At 33.4% G+C, this 22,886-nt stretch overlaps 1 protein-coding gene and 1 long non-coding RNA gene across 10 annotated transcripts; one reads left to right on the top strand and one right to left on the bottom strand.

Annotated features, from left to right (window-relative positions):
- Window positions 1-10,080: 10,080 nt before the first annotated feature.
- Window positions 10,081-13,688, bottom strand: LOC107365031 (uncharacterized). Of its 5 annotated transcripts, none has more exons than XR_016199874.1 (7): window positions 13,551-13,675; window positions 13,444-13,488; window positions 13,156-13,272; window positions 12,864-13,060; window positions 12,670-12,773; window positions 10,672-11,370; window positions 10,081-10,190 (listed from the first exon to the last, which is right to left on the bottom strand). It is a non-coding gene; the product is annotated as an uncharacterized LOC107365031 (long non-coding RNA). The 5 variants fall into 5 exon arrangements; XR_016199875.1 differs by having other exon boundaries at window positions 13,444-13,483; window positions 13,551-13,664; XR_016199876.1 differs by lacking the exon at window positions 13,444-13,488 and having other exon boundaries at window positions 13,551-13,688.
- LOC107364961 (uncharacterized) lies at window positions 13,376-22,551 on the top strand. 5 transcript variants are annotated; one of them, XM_089269248.1, is made up of 5 exons: window positions 13,376-13,414; window positions 13,542-13,642; window positions 14,051-14,331; window positions 14,434-15,399; window positions 20,857-22,551. In XM_089269248.1, the coding sequence occupies exons 3-5, from the start codon at window positions 14,055-14,057 to the stop codon at window positions 22,212-22,214; spliced, it is 2,601 nt and encodes an 866-aa protein (XP_089125374.1). In that variant the 5' UTR covers window positions 13,376-13,414; window positions 13,542-13,642; window positions 14,051-14,054; the 3' UTR covers window positions 22,215-22,551. The 5 variants fall into 5 exon arrangements, with proteins under 5 accessions (XP_089125374.1, XP_089125373.1, XP_089125372.1 ...); XM_089269247.1 differs by having other exon boundaries at window positions 14,051-15,399; XM_089269246.1 differs by lacking the exons at window positions 13,376-13,414; window positions 13,542-13,642 and adding an exon at window positions 13,838-13,930 and having other exon boundaries at window positions 14,051-15,399.
- The last annotated feature ends 335 nt before the right edge of the window (window positions 22,552-22,886 follow it).

Genomic DNA, 22,886 nt, shown 5'->3' with positions numbered 1-22,886 from the left:
GTCCGTTGAGTAACCATGTTTGACACAAGATCGATGACCATTCATTAAACCTTATGGTTTCCGAGTTGATCCATCATCCAACCAAATGCTCATCAAATTTTCATCTTCCTCCATTTCATCAAATTAACTTTGAACAAAAAAAGGCAAAAGTCAAGGAAAAGTCCTTCTTGTTTCTATGTGGTCAAACATGGTTGAAAATAGCCTTGAGACTAAACCCGCAACCCAACTCTGAGTAACTTGAGTATCTTACATCTTCTTACATAATAAAGACCAAAGACCTTGAACTGCCCTTTGGCTTAGGACCATTTCTTTGTAACACTATTTTAAGGTTTTCCTCTTTTCTTCTCTTTCTTTTTTTCTATTTGCATCTTAAGATTATTTTCTCAGGACTTTCTTCCTCTTTCCTCTTCTCTCTTTCTCTCTCCATCATCATCCTTCTCATCCCAAAGTTATCATCATTTTTGCCAAAACACTAAAAAAACTCGCATAACATTTACTTTACCGTTTACTTTTCTTACCTTTTCATCTTCCCTTTCATCCTCATCTTCATTATCATCATCATCAGTTTGGTCCTTTTTTTCTTTCTCTTGAGTGGTCCTTTTTTCGCTCGCCCTAAGCTTTACCTTTACCTTGCTTTTTTTACCTAACATTTGTTCAACTTTTTTTTTCTCTTTCAATAACTTTTTCTCATCGAGCAAAATAACCTTTGGTCAAAATATAACGGGACTCAATGCGTAATCGCTATGATCCACTTTTTTCTCTCTCTCTTCACTCCTCTTCACCTTCATTTTATTTCACCTTTGTTTCTTACCCTGTTACTTACCTGGCTTTATTCAAATCTTTGTTCCCATTTCTCCCTCTGTTTTCATTTCACCTTATCAAGTCCAAGTCTGTGAGAAAAAAAAGTCCAAAAACTGTAAAAATACCGTTACAATGGACACGACTTGTCCTGTTGCTTTTTTTGGTCTCACATTTTTTCCCTTGACATTTTGTCCATTTGTGACATTTGCATCCAAGGCTACCAAATTTGGCCAACAACAAAAAAAACAACATCAAGCTGTTCAAGGTAATTTTCATTGTAAATTCATTGTATCATCATGTTTATCATGCTTCTCATGATGACACCATAAATGACGATGTAAAGGCGTGAGTAATGGTCACACTGAATGTCTTCAATTGAGTTTCAGGTGCAAAGGAAGAGCAAGTCTCTCAATGAGGAAGAAATGATCAATTTTTTAGCTTCTTTTTCTCATCTTTTTTGATTCGCTTGTTTTTTCGCCTTCTTCATTACCATGAAAAAAAATACAATTAGCCAATTAGTCGTGAAAAGAAAGATGATGAAGATAAGGTAAATTAATGAGAACGATGAGAAAGAAGTGAAAACGAAAAGTGAAAAGTGATAATTTGAGTGGAAAAAGCTAGTTAATTTGAAAAGTCATCATCGTCAATGATATTACATATCAATTGAAGCTTCTGGTGTAACCAACAGAAGTCAAACTTTTACAGCTGGTAACAGTTTAGCCAAGTAAATCATCAATCATCCCAAGGACATTTTCAATCATCATTAACAACAAAAAAAACGTGGATACATTGGTCAATGTGAGTGATCAAAACAAGCAACAATCATGATGATGATAAAAAATAGAGAAAAGACAATTAACGAACAAAATGAGGGCAAAACGAGCAACATTTCAATTTGATCTCAATTGTCTCAACCTTCAGATAGTCGCTCAAAAGCTTGGACAAGTTTACAATTTTGACCATTTTGCGCACTAAATGTCAGATTCCACTTCAAAGTTGATCAGCTCGTAAGGTGCAACAAGTTGGTTCAGACAAGGAAAGGCTTGAAATAAGTTGCAATAAAAATTTTCAGATCACAATCACATTCGGAGTCTGAAACATTTTGCAAAGCTTAAAATCTTTACACGAACTACATCGACTTTAAAAACTAAGAATATCTTTTTTCGTTTTTATTTCATTATCTTGTGTTTCGAAGCATAGTTTTTGACTCTAAAACTGAAAATTTTTAACTTGGAATTTTATTTTTTTCTAAAATTTTTGACATAGATTTTTCAATTCATCGAAATTTGTTTGAGAAACTTTCGATTTGCAAAATTGCCAAAATTTGAAAAGAAACGAAAATTGACCGAAAAAAATATTCGAATCGATGCCATTATGAATGATTCAACATGGACGTGGAAATGATTCAATATTGAAACGAAAACTTGTGTTGAAAATGTTCATAAAATCACTCAAATTCCTGAAAAAACGAAAATTCGAACCATTCGATGAAATAAAATCAAAGTTTCGCATTTAAATCAGCAAATATTGAATTTTGAAAATGAAAACTTTTTAAAGAGCGAACGAGAAAAAAGCCAAAAATAAATGAATCCTGAAAATTAAAAGGTTGAAAAAGTATCAGTTTATACCGCCGATAGACAGGTAACAAGACTTGAATTGATGCGAATCGTTAGTAACGTGCAAACACGAATTGAAAGATGATGAGACGGAAACAAATTTTGAGCAAGAAAACAAAGTACAAGATAAAGAAAGGTCAAAAAATGAGTAGCAATAAATACGGAATAAAGAAGAAGAAAAGGTGAAAAAGAGAAAAGAAAAAAAAATGTTTTTTAAGAGAAAAGTATTCAAGTATATTAACCTTACAAGATGTTCATGGTGATGATGATGATGATGATGATGAGACAGTGAATAGTGTTTGGAAAATGAATGATGTTTATCTGTCCGTCAATGAAGTTACCTGTTAATAAAGTTGAATAAATTGGCGTCACTTTTCACTACTGGTAAGTCGATAGTCGCTCATCCATACCGATCTGAAAGATCATCAAGCATCCAATGACTATTTAACCATCGCCATCAACCGTCACAATCACTGTAAACGCAATCAGTATTACCCTTTTTATGTGTGCCATACCTGGTTATAGCTATTAACTTTGCCCCTTACCTTTACCTTATGATTATTGTCATTATGATTATTATTTATTTTACTGACAATATAATGGCCAATAACGTTGAGAAGAAGAAGAAGAAAAATTTAGAAAAAAAAGTTCTATTTGGTCCATTGATTAGTTACTGATCCCTTTGGATGTTTCAACGTGCTATCACAGGGAGTTCGGGTTGAGCATTTTATGAGCCCTTTTGTGTTGGCAAAAGCGCTGCTAACTCAATTATAAAAGGTGATTATGGTTTCTTCATGTTGAGCAGTTGATCATGATAATGCTCTTGATCATAATGTTGATGATCTTTATTGTTAACTCAACCTTTACAAATTATGATTCAACTTTTCTTCATTTTTTTCGCTCTTTAAATGAAAACCAAAAGAGACGAAAAAAAATGTTCTGAAGGTCAAATATTCGATTAGCGATATTTTACAGGAAGAAAAAAAAAAATCTTTTTCTCTTCTTCTTTAGCCAATATTTGGTTCATTCAATAAATCATCTGAAAATTAATGTACATTTAGCAAGTGCGAAGAGTAAAAAAAAAGTCAACTCAACGGAAACGCTCATTGAGTTGGTTCCGAAATCAATTTTGCGCTTCACATTTTATTGCTTCTTGTTGCTGGAACTGTTGCCCGAACGATGTGAACATTGTCCAAGGTAGGTTCAAGGTAATGGAAAGACAAACGTATAATAACTTCCTAAGGTATTTAACTTTACCTTAGCGTCAATAGACATTAACGTGATCGCAAATGCGTATCACACAACAAATGAAAACAAAAACTAACGTGAAAAAAATGAACAGGTAAACGAGATATTAATGGTAATGATATAAATTGTTCTCACTCACCTTTTTTTGCTTCTTCTTCTTCTGTGAGGTTACAGGTAAGCTCATTTTTACACTAAAATATCATCGATTCTGTCAACCTTAAATGACTATCTGATGATTCGTCCACTTTTTTTGTCACCTTTTCCATCAATTTGCACACAATTTCATCAACTTTTAATATCCTTCATTCAAAGTGAGTCTCGCTTTTTTTGTTGTTCAGATGATTTGTGACGAGTTTTTTTCCTCAATAGACAGGTAAGTTGAAGATTGAAATCAAAGTTGCAAAATGATTATCCAATAAATGAGACATCATTGGATGATCATCATGATAGTCGAGATTAACTTGCACCTCGAGTTGAGCAAGTAAATGTTTGGATCGTGAAAAGTCCGTTTAATGGTTTGTGTTTGAAAACGGCTTTTTTGGAAGGAAAAAGGTTTCGAGAAATTTGAGAAATTTTTTCATATTTGTTCTAAAAATGTTCAGAATTTGTTTCAATTTTGTCAAACAGAAAATGAGAATTTAAAGATTTGATTCATGATAAAATTATGATGATTAAGAGCCAGGATCACCATGATTAAGAGCTTTATTCATGTCGAAAATTTTCGAGAAATATTGCACACTTTTCCAAGCGTAACTTGACTCGAAAAATCTAAGAACTATTTTCTCTATAAACTAACATCAAAATTGTCAAGTTATCGATATTGGTTTATAAAGAAAAGAATTTTTAGATTTTTCGAGATTCGATTTCCAATTACAGATTTATAAATTCTGATCTCGATGGAGCATCTTGCGTTCAATGAGTATACAAGAATTGAATTATCCATTTCTTTTAAACAGCTTTTTATTGAAATGACTTGAAATGTGTGATTATCTTGAAACAAAACCTAATTACATTTAGCAATAAATTGGCAAAGATAAATAACGATTTCAAATTTAGCTTTAATGAAGAAAAGCATAATGACCATTTCCCACAGCAAACCAATAGTCGACCTTTTGGTTTTTTGCCAAAACTTTGAATAAATGATTTCAAGTTTTGAAACGGATTACAATGGCTTTGCTTCTGAATTTGCAACAAAATTCCTTTGGATTTGAAACATTCATTTCGCAAGCAAAATTCACGAAAATGGATCTTTCTCAAACAAAGCGTCCATTAGTCTCAAAATACCCAAGTCGTTCAAAGCAAAGACCAACTTAAAACAAAATCTCCAAACTGTCGATTATTTTGAAATCTTCAAATTTGCTCAAAAGTCGAAAACTCACAATCGAAGTGCAACAAAAGGTAAAACTCACAAAGTCAATAAGTGACACACGTAATCATTGCACCGAAACCAGGCCGACAATATTACAGAAGGACATCGGAAGACTAGTTTCCTGATCTGATCTGGAGATGCATCTTAAAGACAAAAACCATTTAAAATGAACAGCTTTAACTTTCACTGATTATCAAGTGATCAAGATAAAGTGTAATCACTGTAATCAAGTGTTCATCAATGTTAATTGTTCAATGTTAAATGAGTATGTTAAATACATTAAAAATGGTACAATATTTATCATTACCTTTCGGACTAATTGTTGATTCATTTTACGCTTTCTTTCATCACTGATTTTACTAGTTGCTTCCAATGTTCAAGCTGTTGTTGAACACCAACCAAAAAATGATACAAACAAAGCGTCGAGTTATTATAATAAAAAATGCAATATAATAATATATTTATTTTTCATAACAATTTTCAGTTGTTCATCCTTCTTATGGTTCAAGTCATTTAACATCAATTAGTTGTGACTGGTGGTCACCATCCATAGCCTTAGCCTTTATCCTCCTCTCAACCCAACTCTCTTCCTCATCGCCCATCAAACCTCTCATCCTCTCTTGCCATGTCTCACCCAATATCCAATTGAACAGGTATTTAATATTAGAAGCAACAAAAAAGCTCCATTTTTAGCGCAAAAGCAAAATGGCCAAAAACAGTGTGAGGGACAACTTTATCATCCTCATCATCATCTCTTCTTTCACCTTCTTTCTCTCTCTCCCAGCACCTAACAGAGGTATTTGCTTGGGTCAGTTCCGGTCTTGCCAAAATCCGCTTTGAAACATTCAAATCATAGAACCATTAAAAGCCGCCGGATATCAAAATGTCTTTCTCTCTTCTCTCTTTTTTTCTCTGTCTATCACTGTCTTTCTCTTGTTTTCTCTCCTCATCATCATCATCATCGACTGTATTCCAATGATTCCTCTTTTTCTTCACTTTTCACTGTTTGACATTTGATTAGATTATCGGTAGATTGATGATACTTTTAATACATTTTCTTGTTGTATGTCAAATCGGATCGCTCTTTGAGTCTTTTTCACTTCACACAAAATAATCATTTATTTTAATTGACAACACAGACCAACAACCGATAGGTTGTTACCGAAAACCGGCCAGAAAAAAGGACGAAAAACTGGAGAAGAAGAAGCAAAAAAATTGATTTTCAACTTATCAGAGAAACAATTTGTTCATTGTTCAACATTGCCTCAAACACTGTTCAAAGAAACTCAAAAGTAAAATTTTAAAACTTGGTAAAAGTAGAAGTAAAAAAAGCAAGACTCTTCAACCATTTTCACCATTTTCATGTTTACACTTCAATCTTGACATTTCAATTTTCCAGTCAACTAAACTTGACCAACTGACCAACCAGAAAGGCGAAAATACTTTGGGCCCAGTCACTTTTCCGTGACAAACATTTTTTCTCTTCTTTTTTCTTCGAAAATTTGGACAAAAATATTGAGCAGAAAAAAAGACAATTTTTAATGAACTTTATCGGAAAACTTTATTGGAAAAGCATTTTCAACTTTTTCAATAATCGCTTCAAGTGATCAAATTGCTGTGACTAATAATTTTGTATTATTAATGATTATTGAAAATTGAAAGGCAATGAAAACAAATGTCAATCAATCAAGAATACAATTGACAAAAAGTCAACATTTGTTTAATCGAGTTTCCACCTTGCCTTTAATCTGTCGCTGAATAATCCAAGAGCATCAGGAGAACCAGAAGCACCATCAGAATCCTAATCAATAATGTTAAGTTGATTGAACCGGAAAACGGAAAACACTGCAAGGACGAAGTCGAACAAACCCGAGTCGGCAAACCTTGCAAATTGCGATTTTCCCTTTTACTCTTAACAGTAAACGAAACAAAATGTTGGCAGAAAATTTCATTTCCTTGAAAATAGTCGCCAATGGTGTGCATGATATTTTTGGGTTCATTTGGCGTAAAAGTAAACCAACAATTTTTTCAACGCATTCATAATTAATTTGCCCATTAAAAAGGCCAAAAATGCAAAGGAAAAGGCAAAGTTATTACAACTTTTTCTGTTTCACACAAAATCGCAAAATTTTATATCAAAAAAGGCAAACTTTTCATGTTTATTGTGTGTGTAAATGTTTACAAACAAACATTGTTAACCATCATTTAACGTTCAGGTTGCAAGATTAGCTAGACAAGGTACATTCAGAGGTTTAATATGCTGTAAAAAGGTTATCACTGGACGACAGGAAATGACCACAAAAGGGAAACTTTTCTTTTCGCCACTTTTCTCTCGCTTTTTTCCCGTTTCACTTTCACTGTTGCCAGTGAAATAATATACAAGGTAATAAAGGTAATAATGATGATGATATTGTATAACATAACTGTTCAGAGAAAATTTAATATTCATTAATTAGCATGAGAATGGAAATGTTAATTGTTAATGGTCAAATGTGCCGTAACCAAATAATAACCTTTCTTATTTGCCGTTTTTTTTTCTTTCCCTTTTTTTCACATGAAATTGAGACTTGAGTTCAGTTTCAAGTTGTTTCTGTTTTTACCTTTCAGATTGGCTCAATGGTTATGGTGAGCAAATGATGCCACATGACCATGAAGTATTAATTAATTTAGTCTACTTGTTAGTACTTTGTCGTTGCCCGACACACAATTGTTAACAATTAATGGGTCAATTGAGATGGAAATTTCAATTTACATTTAATATCTTTTTTCATTAATTTAATCAACTTTATTCTGAACAAAGATCTCGTTACTTTTAATCAAACCAAAGGTCAATTGCTTTTCAAATGTTTTAATTTAACCAAATGGTTAATTAATTATAGGATTTTCAAGCTTAAAATACACGGAAATTTTGGTCACAAAAACTGACAATTTTCTTGAAATTTTCAACAAAAATCAACCTTCGATTCAGTCGATTGCATTTCTTTATTCTTTCTTTATTTTGTTTCTTGAAAATAAACAACAAATAACGAGTTCAATCTTCAAGATCGAGAGTGCAAAGATAAAGAGAAAAGATTATTTTCTTCAAAAAAATATCGAAATATCGAAGCATTTCAGATGCATGATCAAAATTTGATCTCAGTCTCATTTAGTCAACCCTCAAAGTAAACGCAAAAAATTTTGCCGGTTATGACTTTTAACATTAGATTAGGCATACAAGAAAAAATGGCACCAACTTTAAACTCTTTTAATCAAAGTGTATCAGAATTATCGAAATTGATTTTTGAAATCAGCAGAAAATTTTATATCCAAAGACTTGCATCGAATCTAATTTTCAGTAAGATTTAGTGATTATCCTTTTCAATTTCGTAACAAATTCTGATCAAGATTCTCACAATTTTGTCAGTAATAAAGATTGTCAAATTTGTTTGAAAATTTCAATATTTATCGAGCAAATTTTTGAGTAAATTTTTGGCTCAAAAGTTGAGTAGTTTTGAATGAGCGACAATTTTAAGTTTGCACATGACAGGACATCCAAATGAGCCTAAATTGGGCAATGTATCGCCTCGGAACTGTTTGCATGAAGAAGAAGGTTGAAATCATTTGAGTAAAACTTTTCTGGTCAAAAGTGTGCATCAGAATTGTTGGATTGCCGATAATTACAGTAAATTGTTTTATGGGCAACTGATTATCGACAGATTGAAGACAGCCAATGTGTACCCAAAATGCTAAACTTGTTCAATGACTTGATCTTTGAAAGAAGAAATGAAACGAGTCTGAAAAATAAAAGGAGACAACAAAAGCAACGCACAACTTGGTAATGTGCAAAACGGACTGAAAAAAAAGAGAGAGAGGAGAGAGAGAATCACATTAATACTTCTTTGTAAGTTTAACCTGTTGCTACTTGTTTCTGGTTTCTTTCATTGATTTCATTATTATTATGACTATTATTATTATCAATGGCTTGACTATTCTGAATGTGTTCACCATCATCATGTGAACCATGAAATTGGTGACCAGAAAAATTGCCAACCCGATACAATCCAATAGTCACTAGTAAAGGCATACAACACACACACACAAATAACAAGCAACTCTCACTTGAGAGTCACTTATCATTCACTCTAATTACAGTGTTCAATGGCACTGTGCAATATGGTGAGTTGAACAATTTTTTACTCCTATCATGTTATCATAACCATTTTACCTTGAAGACGATCATCATCATCATCATGAGGAAAAAAAAGGTAAAATGTAAAACAAGAGGAATAATAATATCTATCAATACATAGTCCAACGAGCAATCTAATAACCTGTCAACAGGTAGAAAATATAATTTTTGTCTTGAAAAAGCAAGGTGAAGATGAACAAAGCAAACCATTTCCATTCACCTATTCTGTATTCACAATAAGGTTTGACCTTATTCAGCTGTAAATACCTCCTTCACTCCACCTTGTCTCCTCCCATTCATCATCAACTCTTTAACTTTTCCTTCACACCCACAATCTACATTATCATCTGACCCTGTCCAGTAAGCACAGTGAATTAAAAAGCAAAGCTTATTCAAAGGGAAGTAAGCTTTGAAAAAGCAAAGTTTCGTTTCACATTTTCATCTAACATTTGTTTATTTTTAATGTTTCCAGTTCACTTCAATCATCACTAGAAAAAATGAGTTTTAATTCAATTATTAATCAATCCTTAGGAATCAATAATTACCTAAAGATTCATTTTTACATTTAAACCTCTTTTTATCAAATTTAAAAAAAGTTTAGAGAATCTGAAAAACTCATTTTTTCTAGTTTTGATCATTTCATGATTACTTCATTTAAAGTAAACAAATTGATGAAATGTTGAACTTAATCAAGGAGTTGAAACATCGGTGAAATGGTCCATTTTTGCTTCTGAAATGATCATTGGACAGCAAACTGAACCAGTGGAAAAGAATCGATCTGCAAAATTAAATTCATTTTTTAAAGCACTTTCATGACCGAAGGTGGCTTTGAATGAAAAAACTGCGAATCCATGATAAATAATTGAAGGCGCTTTCAATTGCTGAGCATTATTCAAATGTAATTGATCCTATTCCGTCAATTCTGGTCCAAAAGAGTGTCACAGGAAAAGTTAATGGCGACAACTTTGTTGAATAATTCCAAGCTAATCTATTGAAAGAGAAAAAATTAAAGGTTAAATTGGATTTGTGATTAAATAAAAATTGTTGAGTTAAATCATGAGATTGACCGCAACAATATGATTAAACATTTTATCTGTTCACATAATCATGATAAGTTGATAATTATTTTCTCTCTCTTTTCTTTCATGATGGTTATGAAAATAAAAGTTGCGGGTGAAATGATAATTGAAGGTAAACATAGTGTTTGCTTAATGATAACTGATATTGATATAAATTACTGACATCAAACCAGAATAGAGGTTTGAAATTTATCACAACTATGCTAATTGATCTTTTAATCAGTGGTTTCCATCGAGTCAAGAGCTGGTTCAACATTGACCAATTATGGTCAGTATAACAATTAGAAGCATTTTCATCTTTTCAACTCGTTAACAGGTAAACACGACGCTTCAAGACCAAACAGAGGTAAGCAGTTTGTTTACTGTAATAGTGTAACAATCAACACTCACCTAATAGTTGACAAATGTTACATTTTAATTAATTTGCTGCAACTTTTTTTTTCTCCTGCCAAGTCTTGTCTCATCAAAAGGTCGTAAGGACATTTATATATATGTGTGTGTGTTTGTATGTGTGTTATTATATGCTGATGGTGATCAAATTGACTCTTTATTTGGTTGGTTTCCGTTTTAACTGCACTTTATTTACTTGATGTTAATTGCTAGAACAATCAATATGATTGTTAAGCTGTTGACTCTCTCCCTCTGTCTCTGTGTGTTTCTCTGTCTATTCAATTTCAGCCTCTCTTTAGATTGCTGCCAAGTCTATGGACCTGACTTTCAATGGAGATGATGATAGCAACAGCAAAATGATCATGTTGAAACAGATAAGTGTTATTGATGAAAATGTTGATACCATGGCAAAAAAAAAGGATGATGAGGTTGATGACGACATTTGAAAACAATCAACTCTTGCCCACCAAGTATTATAATATAAACACCAATGGAAAGTGAACTGTTGTTTTTATCTGTAAATTCATAGGAAACAGACTGTTGATCAACTGTTGTTATTGGGCTTGGTAAGTTTGTTTTATCTGGTGAAAACCAAAATAGGAATCAGCATCATTATCTCCTGGCTCTGGTTTGTTAGGATCAATTCAGGGTAATGTGAATAAATAACCAACAGGAAAGGGAAACGGAAGAAGAACAAGACTGAAAAAGAAGAAAAAAAATAGTCAGAGAGACGAAGATGAAGGAGAAGAGATACATGGAATAGACAGAAAAGGAATGAAGAGAAGAAAGAGAAGAAATAACAAGGGAAAGGACAGATTAGATGAAGTAAATAAGCTTCATGGGACTCTTGAGAGAGTGATAATCAAATGATGACGAATGAGAGATTGATGAATAATCATGGAGTTATCTAATTGTTATAATGGTTTGTCAATCTTTGGACGTTACCATAATTAAAATGGGAAGGAAATTAACAGAGGAAATCCTAAGCTTAACCAGAATCAACCTCAAAATGAACAAATGAAACAAGTTGCCATCAACAGAAAACTCATGAATCTGTTTCCATCAATGGACTTTTCTCGTTCTTCCTCTTTTTTCTTCTTCACCAACTCGAACCTCTTCTCTCTTTGACCTCTTTCTTTTCCCTCTTTCTTGTCATCTTCTTCTTCTCTCTTCTTGATCTTTCTTTTTGCTCTTTAATTGTCTTTATAACTCTCCCAATAAACTGCAACTTATCCTGTGCAAGATTTTGCTTTATTCATTTGACTTTGTCCATTGACATTGAGCTAAGTTAATCTCATCTAATCTTTACAATAACTTTATTATTAGGTTTGTTGTTGTAATGTTATATTAAATTGTTTTTGGACAGTAAAAATGACAAATGAGTGAACATGAAAAAAAACAACAAACTCTAGATGACCAGTACTTTGAATAAAGACAAAAAAACTTGTAAGTCTATGTTAATATATTTAAAACGGTTAGTTTGAAGCTTACTAGCATTTGAATATTGTATATTGTATAAATACAAAGTTGGCAACTTTAATTGACTTTTTTTTATCATCATATTATGGCTTCTATTAATAGTAAATGCTATCAACGACCTCTTAATGACAACAAACTTGGAGAAAAGAAGATGAAGAAGAGAAACTGTAAACATGAAGTGATGATGAAGTAAAATGAGGGAAAAAACAGTGCGAAGAGAGACTGGAAGATGATGAGAATGAAGAGTGGATGAAATTTACTCAGAAAATAGCCATTGGAATATGAGATGTTCAACTTATTTTCTGTCTCATTTGGTGTAATTTAACTTTTCAACTTGATCCAATTTCCGGATATTAAACTAGCTTAACAGTTAAACAAAACGTTTTTTCTTCTCTCATCTCACAATACACATCAAAACTCAATAAAAAAATAAAAATATGATGATTATGGATGTAAAGTAGCATTAAAAAAAACAAGAGAAGAAAAGAAAGAGAAAAGAGAAAGAGAAAGAAAGCTTACTATGGCTTTGAATTCACTTAAGTTAACTCCAGCTTCAAGGTTGAACTTGGTGTAAATGGTTAAATATGGTTAAAGATGTGGTTCACAATCAACACAGACGATCACTTTGATTAAAATATACATGAATCTAGTTTGTTTTTTTTTCAGAAAAAAAAGATCCTGAATATGGCTATCATGGATAGCTGAATACATACGATAAGTGGAAAAAAACCAAATGAAAATCAGCAGATCCAAAGATTGAAGAGAGAAAGAAGCGCAAGAGGGAAAACAACAAAATCCATCAAAACAATTGTAAAAAGGGGTAAAAGAGTATCCATACATCTTATCCAATAGTTAATCCTTAGTTAGCTGGATTATTAAACGGCTAAAAGCGGGTTGCATCTTGAATAAACTGGAAAAAGAAGAGAAATAAAAAAGTTAGATAATGAAAGGATTTTATAAAAATGAAAAGGCTTTGAAGTGGACAAGAGAAACGGTTAAACTTGCCTTTAATAAATAAAGAAGCTTCACATGTCTAGTCAATATGGCGACGAAAGGAAATCTCATTTTCACCTTTCAATCACCACCATTGCCATTTTTAACCGCTAACTTATTCCCCTCTCCCTAAAAAACCAAAAAAAACCAACAGTAAAATTTCCGGTGATCTTTAGGTTATCTCTTGAATTTACGTAATTCATGAATAGAAATGTTCAAATATGGTTTGATCTGTTAGTAATTAGACAAACAATTAGCAATCTAAAAAAAGGTAATGACCAAAGAAAGATATTTACTTACATTTAATACCATAACGTGATACTTTAACTGTCAGCTTTACCTGATCTTTCCAAAAAATTGAAGCAAACACTTTGTAAAAAACATTAATTTACTTACAGATTTTTTACCTTTGATCCTTTCCTTTTCCATGGTGGCCATGTCTTGACCTTTCAACTTTTACCAATTAAAACTATCCAGTGAAATTAACCAACAGTAAAAAGTAAGTCCACTTGAACACACATTTTTGTTCTTACTCAACTTGCGTTTAAACATTGCAACCAATAGATGGAGTTACATTAGGAAGCCGTGTTAACAAATGAAGAGTGAGTTTCAATGTGAGTGTGAGACTGAAAGAGAGAGACAGAGAGTGAGACTCTGGGTTAACAGTAACTTGTAAATGTTTAGCAGTTTGATCGCTGCTTTCAACCCGGGCGCGTGCATCATCATTATTATTCATTTATTAGTAAATATAAATATATATTATATTATATATAATTTAAATTGTGAAGTAAATATTATTCCATTGTATTATTGTATTATTAATTAATTAATCTTGATTTCTTTTTAAAATTTTTCTTCTTCTATCTAATCTCTATCTTTATTATTACCAACACCAAAACCATTTAAGTGGGATGCCTCGACAGAAACAATATCGACCTAAACGGACTAAATGTGAATTTTGTTCTTCAAGTTGTTTAAATCTTCACAAGACATGCAAAAATGGTGATGTTGACGATGATATCTACAATAGCGGTGTTGGTGAAGATATCGGTGATGATGAGGATATTGAGCTTCCAAGGAAAAGTGAACCCCTGACATCTAAATATTCACCAAATATAAATTCTCTGATGATGATGAGAAATACAGAGAGACCAGATGTTGATAGGAAAAGTGAACCCACCAATCTAAGTAATAATAATAATAATAATAATGTTATTAATAATAATAATAATAATAATAGTAGCAGCAAATATTTAACCAGCTCATCATCATCACCACCAACAAATACAGGAAACTCTTTGATGAATCTGATGAGAACATCAGAGAGACCAGAAAGTCCCATGATTACCTGTCCATCCACTGGTTACCTTCAGGATACATTAAAGTGTGGTTTATGTTCATTGGAATTATCTTTATCTGATATAATTAAATTTATTGACCATAAAGGAATTTGTAAATTAAAAGAACCTCGTTCCTGTCGTCGAGTCTCATCTTCTTCTGGTAACAATAATGGGACTGGAGGTGAAAGATCAACATTAACAAATACAAATCATAATCATCTTCATTCTTCTTCTTCTTCTTCTCATTTACACAATTCTACTCATCATCATCATTCTAATCAACATAATCTTGTTCAAAATCTTCACTCTTCATCTCGTTCTCTGGATGAAGACTTGGAAGATGATGATGTTGCCGAAGATGAACTGGACATGCCAAGAGCCTGGGATCTGGCATTAGTATCAGCAGAAGGTCAACCCAATTCACCAATCATATCAGGATCATCACCATTTTCATCTTCAAATGGAGAGTGTAAACCCTCGGTGAAACGGAATTTATCTTCCTCAGCAACAACAACAAATCTCTCATTAACCTCATCTTCACATAGGCATAAATTAAGACAACACCTTTTACCCAGTAAAAATCATCATCAACAACGTTCATCACCATCATCACTTTATCATTCTCCACTTTCTTCACCCCATTTCCATCATAATTCAAAATTCAGTAGTAATAATAATATTAATAATCTTAGTAATCTTAATGATAACAGTGGCCAAAGTGACATTTGTTCATCTAAAAAAAGCTGTTTTAACCTTGATCATCTTTCAACCAAAGATGCTAATGGCTCAATAACATACTCTTCATCTTCACCATCATCTTATTATCATCATCGTTCTCAACATCGTCTACGTAGTCCCTCCTTGACCGGTGAAAAAAAGCAACTTGTTGATGCTTATACCAATACATTAATACAAGGTTAGCAAAAAGTCATTTCTTTTTCTCTTTCGCCTTTTTTTTTCTCTCCAATTTTTTCTTCTCTTCTCTTTCTTTTCTGTCTTATTTCTATTACGTTTTACTTTTTTTTCTTCTTCCCATTCTCTTCTTCAATGGCATTTCTCTCGAATCTCCATCTCTCTTCTCTTTCCCTTTCACCATTCGCTTCTCTATTTGCTTAAAACAATTTAATGTCAACATTCTGTTTAAATAACACAGTTACTGTTCTATTTAAATCGTTCCTCATCTCTCATCATCATCTCATTTGCTCGTTCAACATTCGTAGTTGAAATAATAGATGACGCTGTGAGTTATCTAATGAGTCCATTGGAAACTATCCAGAGAGTGTAAAGCCGACAGTAACCACGGTTAGTAAAACGTAGTTACTGGTTACAATATACCATGAAAAATGAGCTTTATACCCATAAACATTTCTCTCTCTCTTTACTTTCTTTTTTCGCCTCATCATTCCTATCATCATCCTTCTCATCATCATCATCCGGTAACCTTATTAGGAGAAAGAATGAAAACCAAACATAACTTTAAATGGTCAATTTTTACTTTAAAAAAAGACTCTATTCGCCTTCAACATGACAATTATCATTAACATGATAACTTTTCCTCTCTCACTCTCATGGCTCTCTTTCAAGTTTTTTGGTATTTTGTTAAATTGAATGGACAATGCAATAACACAATAACTAATAAAGGTAAAAATGAGCAAGTTTATTATGATATGATGGCGATGAAAGTATCAAAAAAAACTAATCATTGCCATAAACAATCAACTGGCATCGTTTAGATCATCGTAAAAATGGGAAAAATGGTCCACCCAATTGAAAATGTTTGATGTGTGTTCCCCTGACGATGATGATGATGTTTAGGACAATGATTAAGAATGAAAATGATGGAAAGCAAAAAAAAAGTTTATGATTAAGTAATAAGAGTCATCTAATGGCCAAGTAGGAGTTTTTATTTTGACTTTCATTATTTACAATTTTTTTTGGTTTTGTTGTACTTTTTTGCCTGTTGCCGTTGTTGTGTGTTTATTTGTTTTACACACTCACACACATATAAAAATGAGAAACATGAACTTGTCTTTTCACTTGCACTTGTATTATTGTGTTTTGTGTGGGGCGATTTTTTTTTCACTCAAAAACTATCCAGTCTTTTGCATTCATCATCATCGCCACTCATCATCATGTTCATCTCGTTCACCTTAATAGGTGATGATGAGGGAGTTTTGTTGGCTCAACCAAACCGATTGCTCATTGAACATGAGGTGACGATGATGACGAAAAGAGAATAAGAAAGGAAAGGAAAAAGATGAAGATGGAAAAAAAGAACCAACAGAAAGAAAGGAAAAGACTGCCTGGCCTTGCTGTCCTGAATGGTGTTATCCAACATCTGAAAACAGCAGTTTCATTGTGCGAATGATAATTCTGATCTCATTTTTTGGCGAAGAGAAGAGAGAAGAGGAAGGAAGATGAAAAAGTGGAAAAAAACGTTCATATTTATCATCTAAAAAAAGTAAAAAAGCTTTGCCTAACAACCTACTTTACTGATTCACAGAGAGTCTTCGTTATCACAACCCGTTTCCTCATCATCAAGAATGGTTTAGTTTAAGCTATCCTCAAGGATATTTTTTACTCTCTCTCTTCTTGCCTCTCAATGTGCACTAATTCCTCTCTCTCACTTTCCCCACTTTCTCTTCTCTTTCTTTTCCATTCTCTCTCTCTTCATTTCTCTTCCCCATGAAACCATAAGGGAAAGCAAGAGGGACTTAAATACATATAAGGCCAGTATAATCTGTATACATATTTATGTTGAATGACGTATGATCATTTGAACTAGGGGACTCCCCCAAATAAATCTGGGAGAGAGTGAGAGGAAGATGTGCAAGATGATGATGAAGAAGAAAAAGTAAAGCATCTTCGCTATTGGTTTCTAAGTGCAAAAAAAGAAAGAAAAGATATCCGGTTCGAGGAATCGGGATGTTTCTTGGCTAAGGCCCATTTATGGTTAGGTTACCGCAAGCCTCTTTCTCATCCTCATCACCAGCATCACCATCTTCATCTTTACATCTTTTTTTACTCTCTTTCTCTTGGAAACCAATGGTGAAGCAAACTTTACTTCAAGCAAAAATGCTCTTCTCCAAATCTTGAAATCTTCCTCTTCTCCTTTCAGATTTCAAAAGTCCTGAGTCAATGTTTAGACGATTGGAGCATCTCCAATATCATCACAGGACTGAACATTTACAAGAACAATTTTTCCCTTCTTTATATCAATTATTTACCTTTTGTTGGTGCTTTTTCCTCTCTTTCATGTTTGAAATATTGGACAGAAAAAAAAAGTTTCGCTTGAAAGTTGCTGTGAAACAATATGAAAAAAAGTATCAATAAAAAAGGTGAAAAATTGAAATTGAAGATTACATTGAACTTTGGTTATTCACATTGTATTTTCAATTTTCAACTTTTTCCCTCATTTTGTTTCATTTTGTCCAATTTACTTTAACCTTCAATCGGCTAATTTATTCATTGCTTTGGTCACTTGAAAGTTACCAGATTACCTTGAGTTTAAAAGTTAATATTGTTGACAATTAATCAAGCTTAAATGCTTTACTGTTTACTTCCACCCTTGGTTTAGAGTCAAATTCAAAGTTTATTTTCAATCTTTTCCGCCCACCTTTGGTCAAGCTGACCTTTATTCTGTGTTTTATATTTATTATTTCAATTGACAAAATGTCAATCATTAAAAGACAAGACAATGTTTCAATCAATTTCATTGTTTCATTTTTACATTCCTCATCATTTTGATCACAATTGATTTTTAATTGCATTTAATAGTGAACGAGTAAAACAGTTTGAGTAAATAAAAAATTGTTACACTTACAGTTAACTTTGCCAAAATTTTTCATCTTAAAAAAGATGCCAAAGTTGACTTTTTTTGTAAGATGAAAAAGATACAAAAAAAAACGATGATAATTGGCAAAATGTCCAAGTCCGCTTGACCTGACCCAAAGATCCAAAGATTTTTGTCAATTGCCAAGTCTCTTTTGATCCCTTCCCTTGACTGGTTAAAAGTAGGCCAATGATGCCAATAACAAGAGAGAGTGAAAGAGTAAGTTGACCAATAAAGCAGGAAACAGAGTAACAGTAAACTGACCATCAATGGGCCTCTTTATTCCCTTCACCTTTCAACTCTTTGTATAACCTCTTTCATTGTGTGCCCTTTACTGGCAAAAGGAGGAGGTGAAGGGTTTAAACAAATGCAACAATACAAAGCTGGACGCGTGTGTGTGTGTGCCACAAGAGCAATAGTGCAAAGGTCAGTCCAGTACAAAACAAACACACACACAAAAAACTGACCCTTTCTTGTCCTCTTGTACTGTTATCACTGGCTTGTTAGGCATTAAAAAACACAAACCCTTCTCAACCCGGTCACTCAATCATCTGAATGACCTAATTTACTTTTCACGGGTTGCCGCTCTTTACGCCAACAAAAAGATGACAGTAAAAAAAAGCTTGAATTAGGAGAGAGGAAAGAGCGAGATGAAAATGGACCAATACTGAATCGATCAAGAACAGATTGAAATGTCGATTATCTTTTTTATCACATTTTCTACTTTCATTATAAATCAGTGTTCACCTATTTTTTCCTTTACCCTGATCATCATCATTATCATTTTTACTCTCCATTACAATAACCTTTTACCGATGTTTTACTCGAACTTGCTCGTGATGTTGTACTTTTTTTGCATAAAAAGGCCAATAATGATTTGTTTTTTACTCTTTTTATGCCCTTTGGTTAAAAACTATCAACCTTTTTTTTCTGTACATTTGTTGGTTAGGCAAACAATTTATTTTGCTACTCTTTGTCCTCTCTTTAGTTTCAATTTTTCATCTTTTTCCATTCACTTTCTTGCATTATGGTAATAGGTATTTTTGGCAACAAAACATGAACATGGAACACACAGAAACTCTGAGAAAATAAGAATTGCAAATTGAAAATGCTTTTGTCATCAATGATGATCATTTTAATGTTGATAAAGTCAAAGTAAACATTCAACTCGCTCTGAGCGTCCACTGTATTTTGCATGATTAAAGGTAATTTAGTAATGGAGTCAAACTCATTTTTTGTTTGTTTCATGTTCTTGATTCAGTCCCTGTTATAGATTCAGACTTTGTTCAACCTTTCTTGTCCAACTTGCTATTTGCATTATCAACTTAACAATATTTTCATGTTACACTTTGTCAACCTTTGCCTTTCATTATAAACTGATAATCTTGCCAATTTGCTTTGCGATATTTTTCAAGTTTCATGACTATCTATTGAATTACTTTTACCCATGATGTTCAGGTGTATTATATATTCAATCGTTTCCAATAAAACTTGTCATTTTAACTTTTTGTTTGTCAGTTTTTTTCAAAAAGAGTGCAAAGAAGAAAAATGATGAAAACAAGAAAAAAAGATAAAATGATCATTTCTATCAAACTTGTTCACTTAAAGTTACCTTTTTTTGTTCAACCTTTTGTTCCAACTGAATCTTTTAGTCAATTGAAAAAAAAGATGAATATGGACTGAAGGACGCAGAGGATTTAAACTCGAGATTTACACCTTACATCTTTTTTCCTCTGAATTATCATCAATCTTGCAGTTTTATTTCTTTTCACTATCACTCTCATCATTATCATCTTCATCCTTTTCCCGTTGAATGATGAAAATTTTTTCATTTTCACTTTCATCTTTTCGCCTCTTGTTTCCATTATATTACAGTAAATGTAATCGATTGATGTTTAAATTTTCTCGCTTTAAAATCTTCTTTCAAACATATTGAACTTTACTACTTCTTGCTTTATAAATGTCATCTTGTATGAAGATCATCATCACTCTCATCATGATTTGTTTAATGGACATGATGAGAATCCATTGACTCACCATTTTGCTTCTCCTTTCCTTTATTCATTTTTTGCTCTCGCTTCTTGTCAATAGTATTAACCAGTGACAAAACCTCAGTCACAATCATTTTGTATTATTACTTTTGAGGGATGAAAAATTGAAAAACATGATGTTTGGAAACAAATTTCAGGATATGCTCAAGAATCCATCATCTGATTGTAAAAAATTTACAACCAATGACTTTGGACACTTTTTTGTTACTTTTTTTCCTCACTTTATGGAGAAAAAAAAGTAAATCTTTTTGGTCAATCTTTTCTTGGAAACCCTTTTCCATGCTGATGAAACTTTCAACCCTTTTTTTGATTCCAGCAACTCTGAAAATTTTTTATGTTTCTTCTCTTTTTCATCAATTATGAACTTATCTCGCTTTTATTTGATGCCTTGAACAGTGAATTGCCATTGAATTTTCAATCAACTTTTTAATTTTTTTCCAAGTTGAATGTTATGTTAATGTTTCTCCTTTTTTTCATTGTTCATCTTCAGAACCAATATCAGTCACCTGTTATACCTGTAAACAAATATTCAACTCATCGTGGAGCTTGGTGCAACATGTTCAAAATCTTCATGGAATAAAGATTTATGTTGATAAAAATGAAAACTCACTTTCTTCCCTTTTCCCTTCTCTCGACGGACGAGCTATCACTTCTGTGGCCTCAGCTGGAACCACTGGACACAACAGTATCAACAGCAGTGGTCACCACCAGCAATCATCATCTTCCTCTTCCTCCGGATCTTCATCAACATCTCCCTCTGCTGCTGCCGTAGCCGCAGCAGTAGCCGCAGCCGCAGCAGCCAACGGAGATCGCAACAACGGCAGTGGCGGTGGCGGAGGCAATGGTGGCCACTTGCCAAGTCACTTTAATTCATTTTCCTCCTCATCGCCCTCTTCACTCAACCTGCTTCCCTCTTCCTCACCCTCACCTCTCAACCTTTTACCTCCCTCTTCACCGTCATCCCTCAACCTTTTACCCTCATCTCAACTGAATGCAGTGGTTGCTGCCGCTGGCTTTTCGTCACCCTTTCTCTCTGGGTCCTATGGTGGACCCACTCATCCTCTCCTACGAATGCCCTTGAATCACAGTTCCCTGCTTGCTGCCATTGCCCAAGCCTCGGTGAGAGCCTCAGCATCGGGAGGTTCACAGGTTAATCTTAACTCTACTAGTCAGTCAGATATTTTCAGTGCAAATGCAAATGAACGCTCCTCGACCGGTCCTGGTGGAGGAGGTTCCAGTGAGGGTAGAAACAGTGAGGGCAGACTGAGTGAGGGTCGAGTTAGTGATGGACGAAACAGTGAGGCCAGTGGCAATAATGCAAGTAGAAATAGTGATGTTAAAGCCATCACTGATGGTCGCAGCAGCGGTGGCGGCGGCGGTGGTGGCGGAGGAGGTGCTAGTAGTGGCCGGGGAAGCAAAGAGGGTCATACTCGAGCTCGCAATGATACCTGTGAATTTTGTGGTAAAGTTTTCAAAAACTGTTCCAACCTGACGGTCCATAGGAGATCGCATACAGGGGAGAAACCTTACAAATGTGAATTATGTTCTTATGCTTGTGCTCAATCTTCCAAGTTAACACGTCACATGAAAACCCATGGAAGGTTAGGTAAAGATGTTTATCGATGTCGTTTTTGTAACATGCCTTTCTCGGTGCCCTCAACACTGGAGAAGCACATGAGACGTTGTGGTGTCAGTCCAATCAATTCAAACAGTCAAACAGCTACAGCCAATGATTCTGCATTATCATTAATATCAACCTCAAATTCACCTTCAATGTCATCAAATTTACCATTATCATTAACTTATAATGATACAAGCAACAGTAATGATCCAAGTTCAGATGCATGATGACCACCATCACCATCTATACCAACACTACCATCATGATGGTAATCATTGAATGATTGCAACAACACCACAACACTTATCAAAACTCAAAAAAAACACATCAATAAATATGCATGCATCAATCACCAAAACGACAACATTAACAACAACAACAAACCAAAGCTGCATATTTAATGAAAAAAAAAACAAGACACAAAAGGACAACCAAAAAGCAACCAAGCAAACAAAAAACACGCAAAGATGAAAAACAACAACAAGAAAGACAAAAGTTAATATGATAAATAATATTAAATTAATACTAAAAATAAATGCGTTTTATCAATGATTATTGATTCAATCCATTTTTGCAAAATTCATTGTTGCGCGTTTTCAACCTTTTTTCCCATTTTTACCTTGAGATCAAGTCTCTTGTGTGGTTGCCCAAACTTGTGATTCTTATCGGTTGATACACAACGTTCAACTTTCTGTTGGCTATTTCATGATGAAAAAAGCCTGTTAACTCCACACCTACTTGAATTGCGTGGTCTACTTAGCCTATAACATCTTGCTCACTCACTCACCATGATCATCTTCATTATCATCATGACAACAAAGTTGCTTATCTTCTCCTGTTTTCCCTTTCTTTTACTCTTTCCTCACAACAGGTCCTATAACTATTTTATTGACCATCCA

Source organism: Tetranychus urticae, chromosome 3, assembly GCF_039701765.1.
Source record: "Tetranychus urticae isolate SD_2017Ah chromosome 3, NJAU_TeUrti_SD_1.0, whole genome shotgun sequence".
Lineage (NCBI taxonomy): Eukaryota > Metazoa > Arthropoda > Arachnida > Trombidiformes > Tetranychidae > Tetranychus > Tetranychus urticae.
Note: the sequence above shows the minus strand (reverse complement) of the source record. Positions and strands in the feature narration are given on the sequence as shown.